Below are 13558 nucleotides of genomic sequence, written 5' to 3'. Positions count from 1 at the left end.
ACATCGTGTGCACTTTGTTGATAAGTGATGATGTTTTATTAATCCATCCATTCTTTAGAGTTTCAATGATTTAGTTAAATCGTGCAGGTTTAATTTATTAATTTCTTGTTTTAATTAGGCCTAAATAATGGGAGCGAAATTATACAGTGCCTTACGTTTTACTAAAATAAAGAAAATAATTTATAAAACACGCAAGCCTAGCTCACAATAGGCTATCACTTTTAATGCTCCGATGCAAAGTGAACCACATTTTCTTTTTAATAATATAACACATAATTCATATTATATAAATAATACTGCACACTATTTTTTTTAGTGTCTAATCTAAAATGTGGTGTAGAGAAAATATAAGCACAGGCTCATAGGCTTGACATTTATCCTGCTTGAATTCGTTCTAAGAAACGCACATATCTTCATAAGGACTAAACTTTCATCTGTGAATATTTAATATTTTTTCTTTCATTTTCCCAGACTGCAATCAAATATAACACTTCGGTGAGGCAAAGTTGACGTCTATTTGCGAAAATGTGCTTTGATGCGCTTGTTTGAAAACCTGTGATTAAAGCGCCACTCAGCGGTCAAAAGCTGCAAATGCACTTTGCAGACGCCGCAGCGGCAGTAGAACCAACGTTTTGGATGTCCACCTACTGTACACACACAGAGTTAAAAATGTGCTCTTTTCTGATCCCAATGTCTATAATTTCACAATTTCATATAAATACCATTTCTTATTTAATATTGACAGGCCTACATAACAGCACATTTGAAAAAAATATATGGGATTTTAAAAAACTGTGATGTAGTGTTGTGGACACCTGTTGCTCATTTTGCTCAATTTTTCCTATTTAAGTCTCCTTGCCATTCAGCCATGTGTTAATGAAAATGACACGAAAACCCCAATTTTCAAAGCAGGAAATTGCAGTTCTTTTGGAGGAGGTGGGAAATAATAAAGTCTGGTTATGGATAAATGATGGATAAAAATAAATGATGCTGGTTATGGATACGAACAAAACCCAGAAAAAGTCAGGAATAAGTGGAAGGACTTCGCAAGTGTGACAAAAGGGCTGCAGCACGTTTTGGCCATCCTGGGGCCTGTTGCAATGGAAGGATCCTTGGAGGAATAGATACATGTGCATCAACCAGGCCTTTGCCTTCAAAGTTCAGGCCTCCAACATCAGGCCCTTTCCACCCTGGCCCTCTAACATCAGGCCCTCTCCAGTCTGGCCCTTTAACATCAGGCCCCCTCCTGCCAGGGCCACTAACATCAGGCTTCACATCTTTAGAGGGCAATAAGAAGAAACAACGCCTTAAGTTCAGTTGTTAGCTACACTGCATTATTATGCTGTTGGAAGTTTTATGGAGGTGGTGGGTGATGGCCTGGGGCTCAGCAAATCTTCAGTCAACAAAACTGTGATAGCAGTAACACCTTTGCTGTTACAGCTTATGAAGAACATCCTGATTTTCCCCAAACTCCTGAAGAAATCCAGCTGGCCAATCAACAGTATTGACTACATATCCAGAGTTATTGGCATCACTGATGACACCCTTATCCCAGTGTCAAACCCTGTGGTAAATGAGCCCTTGTACATTTTCAGAAAGGGATATCCAGCCATAAATTTTCAAATAGTGTGTGATCACAAGGGGATGTTCAATGACATTTCATTGTAGCAAAATGGCTTGGAAGCACACATGACTCTTTTGTGTGGGCCACTTCTGCAGTTTGCCAGGTTGCTGAAGAGGGTGCATAGCATTGGTGATAGCTGGCTGCTGGGAGACAGAGGATATCTTCTTCATTCATACCTCCTGACACCTGTGCAGCATCCAGCCACCATTCCAGTGTAAACCATTTGTTTAATCTGACATATGTTAAATATTTTGTTTATTTGCCAATATGCCCCCTTCCCCGCAGACTTAATGGACACTTAAAAAAATAAAAAATACTTTTGCAAACAGTGTATATACTGTGTATATGTGTGTATGTACAATATGTATGTGTATGTGCGCATATATATACATATATATATATATATATATATATATATATATATATATATACACACACACACACACACTCATTTGTAGAGAATATTCTATATTCTAATTCTGTAAAAACAACAATCACTCACTTATTTATAGGTACATTTTTGTTACTTTATTTGGGTACATACATTCAAACTAAATGAAGGCTGCATTCCAATCGACATGATTAATCCTTTCAGAGGGCACTTCGAAGGGAAAATAATTGTGAGGACCATGCTGCTATATAGTTTCAAACTGAATTTGTGATAAAAAATTTTTTAAAGGTGAATTAGGTAAGATCTACGCACCACAACTTTCTTCCCAATCACTCAAAGTGGACACCCCAGATGCGGCGCAATCAACAACGTCGACACAGCAAACTAACAACGAACTATGCCTCTAACCACAGGTGAAGAGCTGTCATTACAACAGCACAAGTTTGCGATGCAGTTTGCGAATGTTCTTTTGAACTAAGGTTTCGGGAAACACCGAATCGTTGAACTATATTGGTAACTACGTAACTTACGACCATAGTTGGCTAACAATGCTTTTGGGAAACGCACCCCTGGGCTTATCTGACATGAATCTCAATTCCCCAGTTGGCAGAACCCACCACACAGCTCTGATTATAACAGGCCAGGTGAATTTAACCTGTTTGGAAGTCAAAGCTGTCATAGGGGCCGCTACCTGACTAAAGTTCCTGATGAATCGCCGATAGAGATTGGCGAAACCCTGGAACTGTTGAAAACTCTTCTTTGAGTCAGGCAGCGGCCAGTTAGAGATGGCTCTCCCCTTCGCAGGGTCCATGTGAATCCTTTCCAACGAAACGATGGACCCCAAAAAGAAACCAACTGGGTATGAAGGGTACACTTCTCTGCCTTAACAAATAACTGATTCTCAAGTAGCTGCTGAAGCACCTGTCTGACGTGCCAGATGTGCAACTGGAAGGGAGAAAACATTAAAATATCATCTAGGTACACAAAAACAAATTAATGATCATATCTCTCAGCACGTCAGCACGCCATTGACAAGTGCTTGGAAGATGGTTAGGGTTTTAGACAACCTGAACGGAAGAACCAAACATTCAAAATGCCCGTAGCAGTGTAAAAGGCTGTCTTCCATGTATGCCCCTCCCTAATCCGAACAAGATGGTAAGCATTGCGTAGATTCAATTTTGTGAAGAATCTCGCCCCCTGCAAAAGTTCGAAAGCTGAAGACATAACTGTTAAGAACAGGTACCCCCTATCTCTTATGTCATTCAGCCCCTAATAATCTATACAAGGGTGCAGAGAGCCATCCTTCTTCACAAACCCCACACTTGCCGGAGAAGAGGATGGACAAATGAACCCCACACTTGCCAGAGAAGAGGAGGGACAGATGACACCAGCAGCCAGGGACTCAGACAGATATTTCTCCATTGCCGCCCGCTCAGGTGCGGGCAAGAAGAAAAGATGACCACGAGGTGGGGAAGTGCCTGGGAGAAGATCGATGGAACAATCATATGATCGATTTGGTGGGAGAGAGGCAGTTTGGGACCCGCTGAAGACCACCCGCAAATCATGGTTCATGACAGGAACCCGGGACAAATCGATCTCTTCCTCCTGTTTCTTCTCCTTTGTTTCAGAAGAAACAGAAACAAGGCAGTGTGCATAACAAAATGGACTCCAATTAGAAACAGAATTATCTGCCCAGTTAATGAGGGGACCATGCAAAGCAAGCTAAGGATGGCAAAACACTAAGGGAACTACAGGGGATTTAATTAGATAGAGCTCCAGCTCCTCCTGGTGGTTAACAGAGGTAACTACACTCACTGGACCGGTTATTGACAAAATAGTCATAACCTTGCGGCCAACCAGTGATTGAGCGGTGATGGGAGGATTAAGAGGATAAATGGGAAGAGCCCTCTCATGAGCCCAATCTTCATCAGTAAAATTCATTTCTGCTCCCAAATCAATAAGTGCTGAACCTCTAAAGGAAGTACCATTCCTAATAACAGTCACTGGCAAGAGAGTACGAGATCCTTGAGCTGTGAAAATAGAGGTTCCGCTCACCAGAATTCCCCTGACTACTGACAAGTGCTGACTTTTACTGGACAAGATGCAGCTTGATGACCTTGCTGACCGCAGTACAAACAGAGGCCTTCAGACAAGCGTCTTTGTCTTTGGCAGAAAGATGCATTCTGCCAATCTGCATTGGCTCTTCTTCAACAGATGCTTCAGATACCTGGGGAGCAGAGGAAAAATCAGGGAGTTCTGATCGATGTCTGATGGCCTGACAGCGAACTCGATGACGCAGCTCCATTCTAGAATCAAGATAGATGGCAAGATCTATAAGATTATCCAGATGTTCTGGAGGGTCACGGGCGTAAATCTTGTATTTGATGTCATCAACAAGCCCGTCCAAAAACTGTGCTGGCAGCGCCTCAGGATTCCACCGACTTGTAACTGCGAGAATCCTAAACTCAATGGCATAATCTGCCACCGATCTCTTGCTTTGATGAAGGGCTTCTAACAGCCTCAAAGCCTCCTTTCCAAACACACAACGATCAAAAACTTTAATCATCTCAGCTTTGAAAACCTGAAAATCAAAACAGCAGCACCCCAGTCAAGAGCTCGACCAGACAGCAGCAAGATGATATATGCCACTTTTGATCTCTCTGTTGCATAAGTCCGTGGCTGAAGAGAAAACACCACCTCACGTTTATTGATAAAGGAGACACAGTTAGTAGGTTTGCCAGCATAAGCAGGTGGATAATTGACTCAAGGTTCATGAGTGGAATCAGACTCAGTTGACGCTGACAGCACAGGACCCGGTTGGAAAAGTTGAACTTGTTCCTGCTGGTCTGAAAGCTCAGCGATGCCAAAGTCTCCATAGAAAGACGAGCGTTGATCAACTCCTCCTCATGACGGCCCAGCATAGCTCCTTTAACCTGTTGAGCGGTACGGTCCCACATATGGGAGTTTTAATTCCGTGCCATATTATCACAACTATGCGGTGTTTTTAACCACATAATGTTTATTTTAGATTTCAGACATATAAATACACATAAGTACTAGTAAAACAATAGATTAAGAGTTTGTAAAATACACACGGATGTTTATGGAAGCAGCAATAATATGGAATTATATTTGCTTCAAAAAAAATGAACGTAACTTTATAAAACTGAACGTAACTTTTTCAGAAACTATCAAAAATATGCCATTACAAAAGAAGAAAATCACAATAAAAATGTAAAAAAAAAAATGAACTCAGTCGCACAAATTTAACAGGCTCTTCAAATATGCTTCATTCTTTGTTGATGTTTTTCAAAGATTCGTTTTCGCTAATCATGGATTCTGAATGCATTGTCACAGATTTCGCTTACGCTTCACAGTTTTCCATTTGGTGTTTTGACACAAACCTCTCGTGGGGCCAGGCTTAACAGTGATCTACTCTAATTGGATAGTGAGCTTTTGATGGACGGGTGCTCTCTGACCTGGAAATACAGACATCACTCAGTGGCGCACATATTGGAAAGCTCTCGCAGTGATTTGGATGCAATACGTCGTGCTTTGTATTACTAAATATGTAAATAATATTTGACTTGACAGCCTTGACCTAAATATTTTCAATTACAATAATAAATGCTAAAATTCAGCATTATTAACTTGGGTCCCACTTTATATTGTGTCCCTAATACCCATGTACTTACATAGTAACTAGACGTATATGTAGTATGTAACCACACTGTAAGTACACATTGGTGCATAGTATCTACAGCTCTAATGTTTGTGTAACTACACACATGTAACAACCCACTGAATGGTATGTGAAAGTACAAATGTGAAACAGGACTAATAGTACTTTTTGGTAAAGAAAGTGTAACACTTTATATTAGATTTATCATGTAATTACTGTGATGTTACACAGCAGCGGCCAGTAAGTTAGGCTTTACATATAAAATGTGGTTAGTGGACAGTTCCTGAGGAGTAACAGTGGTGCTACCAACTCCACCAACTTGAGATCGAACTCCTCCCACTTTACATATCCCTAAACCTACCCATCTCCACCCCTGTATCCCATCTCCACCCCTAAACCTACCCATCTCCACCCCCTGGATCAATCTGTTCCAATTACTCTTATACATATTGTTGTTACGAAATGTAGTGATAAAAATTCACAAAAATCTAACCTTTCATTGGATAATAAGAATTTAAAATGGGGGGAAACATCATTATAAAATAAATGTTTTTCTCAAATACATGTTAGACACAATTATTGGCACCCCTACAAATTCTTATGAATAAAATATCTCTGAAGTATATTCCCATTCATATTCACAATTTTGAGCAATTTATACATCCAAGGCTTCCTGTGTCTATATCATCATAATGTGCGGTTAGAAGGAGAGTTTGAGTGGCTAAAGACTCTCCAAGGACCACAGCTGGAGAATTGCAGAAAATAGTTGAGTCTCTGGTTCAGAAAACCTTAAAAATAAATTGTCAAATAGCACCTACATCATCACATGTTGTTACATTAGGGTTACAAGAAAAATTATCCTAGCTCATCCAAAAACAAAACTCCAGCGTATTCATTTATCAGACACGACTGGAACTTTAAATGAGACTGGCTTCTATGGTCAGATGAAACTAAAAAATTTGCTTTTTAGCAGCAAACACTCAAGATGGGTTTGGTGAACACAGGGATAAAAAGTACCCCATGTGTACAATGAAATATACTGCTGTATTTTTTATGTTGAGGGCCTGTATTTCTGCTGGAGGTCCTGGACATCTTGTTTAGATACATGGCATCATGGATTCTATCAAATACCAACAGATAAAAAATCAGTAAGTGACTGACTCTGTAAGAAATCTTATAATGTGCCATGTTTGGATCATCCAACCGTACAATAACCCAAACACAAACCTTAAAAACAACACAGAAATGGGTCACTGAGCTCAAAACCAAGCTTCTGCTATGACCATTCCAGTCCTCTGACCTGAACCCTACAGAAAATGAGAGGAGTGAACTGAAGAGGAGAAGCTGGGAATCTAAAGGGTCTGGAGTGATTCTGGATGAAGGTCTTTGATCTCTTGTCAGGTGTTCTCTAACCTCATCAGGCATTATAGGAGAACATTTAGAGCTGTTAAACTGGCAAATGGAGGTTTCAAAAAGAATTCAATGAAAGGGTGCTGTTAATTGTGGCCAATGTGTATTAGAGAAAAACATTTATATCATAATGATATTTCCCCCCATTTTAAATTCTTATTATCCAATGAAAGGTTAGATTTTTGTGAATTTTTCAAATAAAAGATCAGAAGGATTAACAATGCAGATTAATTTTCACAGCCTCCTTTGATCATATTTACCGAGGGTGCCTATATTTTTGCCCATGACTATGTCATGTTACACATTTGTACTTAAACCATCCTGAGGGTTGTTACATGTGTGTAGTTATAGAAACATTAGTTTTACTATACTATGTGCCAGTGTGTACTTACACTGGGGTTACATACTAGGTACACATTTAGTAACTATGTAAGTACACAGGTATTAGGAACACAATATAAAGCTGGACCGTCCAGCTTGTGAATTCGAGAACAGATGCAAATGAATCAGTTTAAAAGACAAATGAATGGTTCTGTGCAGTTTGTGAATCGATTTAACAGGTCAGTTGAAAAGAATCTGCTCAGTCATGCATCTGACACTGCTGTTGTTTCTCAGAGCGGGTGAGGATTTCTCCAGTTCAATTAACCAGGAACGACGTGTTTTTATAAAAAGTACAAATGAATGCTTAGTAAAGTAAATGTAAAAGTTTCCCAAAATAAAAATACTCTGTAAAGTACAGACACTTGAAAAATCTACTTTAGTACAGTAACAACAGTACTTAGTTATTCTGTATTTTTCTATTTCTCTGTCCCGTTTCCTCCAGTTACACGGTAAGCCCAGCTGATCTGACGGAGCTGCATGTGATCCGTTATGAGTATGAGCGGGACCTGCTGCCTCTGATACTGTCCAACTGCCAGTACAGCATGGAGCGCGGCCAGGAAACACTGATGGAGTACGACCTGCCCAAGATTCAGCACCAGATCCTCAGCCGCTTTCTACAGGGCAAACCTCGCATTACACTTAATGTATGTCACAGTACCACAACGGATGTTTTTAGGAGTTGACAACCACTATAATAGATATGAATACTTTTTCTTTTAATATTGTTATTTATTTGTGTAGGGTATTCCGACAGTGGTGAACAGACAGGACAGAAATTATGAGATCATATTTATGGATTTGAAGGGCAAAGTTCCACAAGTAAGTTGCATTATTTGTTAATCAAGTTGATGTTTTGGTTACAAGTTTGTTAGACATAGGTCTATAAAAAAGCTTAGAAAATGCTCTTAATGAACATTTTTACATTGTCTTTATATGCAACATAAAAAAAATATATTTTATTAAATCCACATTTACAATGCAGAGATATATTGGTATAGTTTCACAAGCCAAATTGTGATTTTTGCATTCAAAGGAGCCACTGCAGGCTGTCACACAACACAACCTGGTGAAGGAGCTGCAGTCCTACAGTGACGTGTGTGAAGCGCTGTCTACAGTCGAGCTGGCCCTCGGGTTCCTCGCCATGACCGGAGGAGAGCCACACGTGCAGCTGGCCACTTATTTGGAGGAGGTGCTACAGATGACTGACAACATGGCCCCCCAGGTCCTCAAGGTTAGTCAAGAACACACGCTTGCTTCTTTATTATCTGTGCAGAGCAGTGTTACTAGGATGCCATTCATTAGGTCAAGTCAACCTTTTTATATAGTGCTTTATACAATCTGGAAAAATATAGGTAGTCTAACTAACACTCTGGCTGTGTGTGATGCTTTAGTGAATGAGTGCTAATTGTGTGTGCAGGCATTCAGCCGGTGCAGTCTTAAACACTGTGTGGCGCTGTGGCAGCTGCTCAGCTCTCTGAAATCAGAGACCCTGCTGCGTCTGAAGGGGGTGAGACACTCTACACAGTAAACACGGCATTCTGCTTGTGCTTTCAGTGAGTTTGTGTGTAATCATGACTGTTCATCTGCTCTTCAGGACCCTTTTAAGGACATCAGTGAGGAGTACAAACATCCTCTGCAGGAGGAACACAGGAGCCAGCTCACTAGTTTTATAACGAAGTCCAGCGCTGGTGCCTTCCTGATGGAGATCCATGAATTTCTGCTTTTAGCTCTGAAGAACCTAACAGCCACAGACACCTACAAACCTGACTGGGGGTAAGCTGAATGTGCTGTTTTAAATACAGCATTGATCATTAATGTGGTTCATACAGAACAAGTGAGTTTTTTCGCTTTGGTTGTTAATGTGCCTACAATTAGCAGAGTACATGTGTGTAGATGAACATAAATGTAGCAGGCAACACAAGGCTTATGTTTTTCCACTGTAATAATTACTTCCAAATGTTTCTTTTCTATTTCTTATTTCTATTTCTGATCTGACCACATCTGTCAAGTGTTGGTAAATAAGCTTGGTAATGAAGTATTTGTCTTGAATCAGTCTGACAAATCCTTCACTAAATGGCAGAGTTGTATCTGACTCACTCAGTGAACTGCAAGTTATCGTTCTTCCAGGAATGAAGCCGTGTTTGTGGACTCAAGGCTCATGAAATGTTATTTAATGTAGTTTGTGACTGGTTATGAGGAACCGATCCTCCTCTGAGCTCCACTGTCAGGTTTACATGTAGCCTACCAGTCTGTGTTTGTACTGCCTCTGTCAAAGAACTTAGGTTGAGCATATTGGTGTCTCATAACTTATTGATTTCTGTCTGTCCTCCAGTCTGAAAATCACTGTTGTGTCCTACATGGAGCGTAAAGATGTGGAGGTTCCTCCTGAGGTGGACGAGTTCTTCCCTGAAGACATTCTGCTCTCACAGTGCATTGAAACGTGGAAGTTCTCTACTCTTCTCAGACGAGAAAGAAATCAAAGTTAGATCCTGGATGAAGAACTTCCGTGTTCTTACCCAAACACTCATAGTAGACAAAGCTTAGTTTTGATTTACAAATGATATGTGTTTACATCACTCGCTCACTACAGACCTTTTAAATCCTTGTCTTTTTCTGCATATTGAAGTCTTCACTTTCTCCACTTATCTACAGCACTGTATACAGTAATATTATAGTCATGATCTGTCAAAGTATCTCTCTAGGATAGTTAGCAAACATAGTACAACTTATTACAAAATATAAAAAAAAGGTTGCAGACAATGTTAATGTGTTTCCTTGATTCTCTAAATACATATAAACTCCCGACTCGAGGACCTTTACAAATCACAATAAAAAGATTTTAAAAATATATACTATATATCATGATCTCAGATCTGAGCACACTTATGTTCATCTTAAAATAATGTTTTTTGATTATTAAAATGTCATTGCATTGCTTAGTGTAGATTAAAGGGTGTCCAATACAAATAATGTTCAGGGTATTTTTTTTCTTTCATTTTACATTCCATTTTATGCTGGAACAGTGCTGCATGCAAAATTTTCTTTCCTGTGACTTAAACTGATTTGAATAAAAATGATAAATGTTTACCTCCACTTCTTTTGTGTAGTTTGTGAATGGCAGATATGACAAGTTCTTTCCATGATGTAAAAGGTTATCTTAAGCATAAAGGCAGAAGGCTGCTTCCATATGGCCACATAAAATATGGCTCACAAATATGAGATATATTAAAAACAAAAAAAATAGCTTTTACCACAAATTTATTTTAAGATTGGAAATGTATTTTTTCACCCATTGAAGGTTTAAACTAAATATATTTCCAGTTTTAAAAATATGATTCACTAAGCCACACTGTTTACAATTTTTTTTATACTGGGAATACGTTTAGATTTTTATTTATTTATTTGCTCATATGGGCCAAGTCCCCGCTCTGCTGTAGTTGGGCACTGGGTATGTTTCAGTTCATGCAGTGCTGATGAGCATGTGATTTGGAGCAGTGCATGTTTGAATAGAGACAGCACAGCACAGATGGCATGTCACTCTGACATATCTGACCGTCAAAATACAGCGAGAGTGATTCAAGAGCAGCTGGCTTCTCATTCTGTGCAGCTTCTCCAGCTGATGCTCTCAAATCCAGGTGTTTACAATAGAAAAAACACTTTCCATGTGATGAGTCGTGTTTATCAATATACAACTGGGGAAAAATGTCTGTAAATGTAATCTGACTTTTTGCTAGATGTCTTATATTTTAGTTTGTATATAAATTTGGCCTTACGATTGTGTTTGCCCCAAACCTCAGCACTGCTGTTAAACCACTATTAACATCTCAACACAGCCAGCCTAACCTGGGCAATAGAAGCATTGTGCAAGGTCTGAAATGCAGTAAAGATTAATAAAAAAAAAAAAGCCCCCAAAATGCAAGATATGATTTGCCTCTTTAAGAATTCTTATTTTTCTCTTTATAATATACTAGATGATCACTATGACACAAGCAAGAGTGCTGCTTTCTAGAACATGAGTGTTCCCACTGTCCCTCAGGAGTCTAATAACTCTCACATAGCACAAATGTAAAACTTGACTGGTCCGTTCTATAGCCGGTGTTCTGTTTGTTAACTTAAGTTATATGTGCCTGCAACTTGATGGGGCTTATTTTGTGTTGTGTCCTTGATTTGCACTAAAAATCTTACCGTTCAAAACTTTTGACTGGTAATGTTTTTTAAAGAATTCTCTTCTGCTCATCAAGTCTGCATTTATTTGATCTATTTATTTGATGTAAAAATATAATGTATTTCTGTGATGCACAGCTGTATTTTCAGCATCATTACTCCAGTCTTCAGTGTCACATGATCTTCAGAAATCATTCTAATATACTGATCCTGGTTCTTCTCTTTTGATGCAACTTAGCAATGAGCAGGAACAGCATGCATGTCATTTCCTGTCAGGGGCAATCAGTCGTTCTCCACTCTGTCTCCCGTTTCCTGAATGAAATGCGTTTTTCATTTCTCAACAGTAATATTTCCTGGCAAATTCACAAATCTCACTTTATAATAAAAAACTTTGGCCAGTCCATTTATAAATTACATAGGCAATTTTTTAAGCAAAATGAGGTTGTTTATTTTGTCAAACATTTAACGCTCCATCTGATAGATTTATGAACTGTTTAAACTGTTCGAGACAATGAGAGAACAATCACAAAAAAATTAATTTTGGTTAATGGTCAGTTAATGAATATATATATTTTTTTTGTTATTTTTTTTTTTTTAAATCTTGTACTCAGTAAGACTAACTAAAGACACTAGAAGCAAATATTTATGAGCTGTATCTGAAATGTTAAAACCCAATCCACTAAAAGTTTAAAGTAGTTAATCCCTGGATCTCTTTTGGTAACTAAATCTACTAAATAACAAAATATTTCAGTTTGTAGCTGAAGCAGAGCTCATGTTGAAGTAACGTGCACTCATAGTTACACCTTTACACCACAAGAGAGCAGTATATAACAAACTATTATAGTCTTCTCAAAAGCTGCCTGTGTATGTAAACATATAGTAAAGTAGGCTAGACCTGGACAGATCACAGTGTTAGCTCTTCTTGATATTGTTCTTATTATAACTATATTATATCCAAATCACATACTCTTTCCCTCAAACGCATACAGTACAAACAAGAGCCTGCACAAAATGTTTCACTGCGTACCACTTTACACCCAAAGTGTTTTACAGTCATATGAAGGGGTTTCTCCTCAAGCACCAGCAGTGTGCAGCATCCACACTCATCACACCTTTTGATAACACACTGGACAGACAGTACTACAAACTTTATGTGAGTTGAGTAATGTAAGTGTATTTTCTAATGTGACAACTGCAGCCTGTGTTACTGTAACAACTCTAATTCAGCAACATGGCTGATCTGAAACATGCATCTCGCATTGTTTGCTTTTGAATTAACTGATTTTTAAAAGTACTAAACTGAAAGATGATCATACCGTTGTGTTTCAGTGATTAAACCAAATGTCCTCATTGCATATGACAGATCTTGTGTTTTGAAACAATGAAAGTATATATAACTATAATCAAAATTGCTAGCTTGTTTTGAAAGACTGACTACCTGTGTAATATTTGTACTTTTTTGTCATATATTTGTAATAGAATGACAGAAGAAACACATAATGTGTTCATTGCTGTGAGAGCATTAAAGGCTCACAAATCACCAATGTACTGTAAGTCACACTTTAGCTGTTGTTTATGATTACCAGTTTTCGTCTTCCGCCTATGTCACGTTAATCATTTTGGTGAATGTTCTCTCGTGCAGCTGATGGTCATATTAGTGCAGTCTAGTTCTCTAGAGCAGCTGGTTATCTGTAGGCTGCCGGAAGGCATGTGATACGCGTGTCTGTCCTCCCGCTGTGCTATCGCAGACTCAGGGCCGTGTGTGTCTGGAGGGAGTGAGTGCTGCTGCGGGACACTGTGATAAACTGCTCCGATAACTTACAACTTCCACTATGATAACACACAGAGCACACACTACGACTGAACCCAGCAGCCCCAAGTCACCTTTTTCATATAGCACTTTTAA

At 38.9% G+C, this 13558-nt stretch overlaps 1 protein-coding gene across 3 annotated transcripts in view; it reads left to right on the top strand.

The window, feature by feature from the left end:
• The window catches only part of LOC109110472 (E3 ubiquitin-protein ligase rnf213-alpha-like), a 112016-nt gene extending 101441 nt beyond the window's left edge, over positions 1–10575 (top strand). For all 3 annotated transcript variants that reach the window (XM_042732020.1, XM_042732015.1, XM_042732024.1), the window contains exons 60-65: positions 7931–8132; positions 8230–8307; positions 8522–8719; positions 8906–8995; positions 9083–9261; positions 9821–10575. In XM_042732020.1, coding sequence (XP_042587954.1) covers positions 7931–8132; positions 8230–8307; positions 8522–8719; positions 8906–8995; positions 9083–9261; positions 9821–9974 — 901 coding nt within the window. In that variant the 3' untranslated portion in view covers positions 9975–10575. The remainder of the gene's footprint in view (positions 1–7930; positions 8133–8229; positions 8308–8521; positions 8720–8905; positions 8996–9082; positions 9262–9820) is intronic.
• Positions 10576–13558: the final 2983 nt, after the last annotated feature.

Source organism: Cyprinus carpio, chromosome A3 (assembly GCF_018340385.1).
Source record: "Cyprinus carpio isolate SPL01 chromosome A3, ASM1834038v1, whole genome shotgun sequence".
Lineage (NCBI taxonomy): Eukaryota > Metazoa > Chordata > Actinopteri > Cypriniformes > Cyprinidae > Cyprinus > Cyprinus carpio.
Note: the sequence above shows the minus strand (reverse complement) of the source record. Positions and strands in the feature narration are given on the sequence as shown.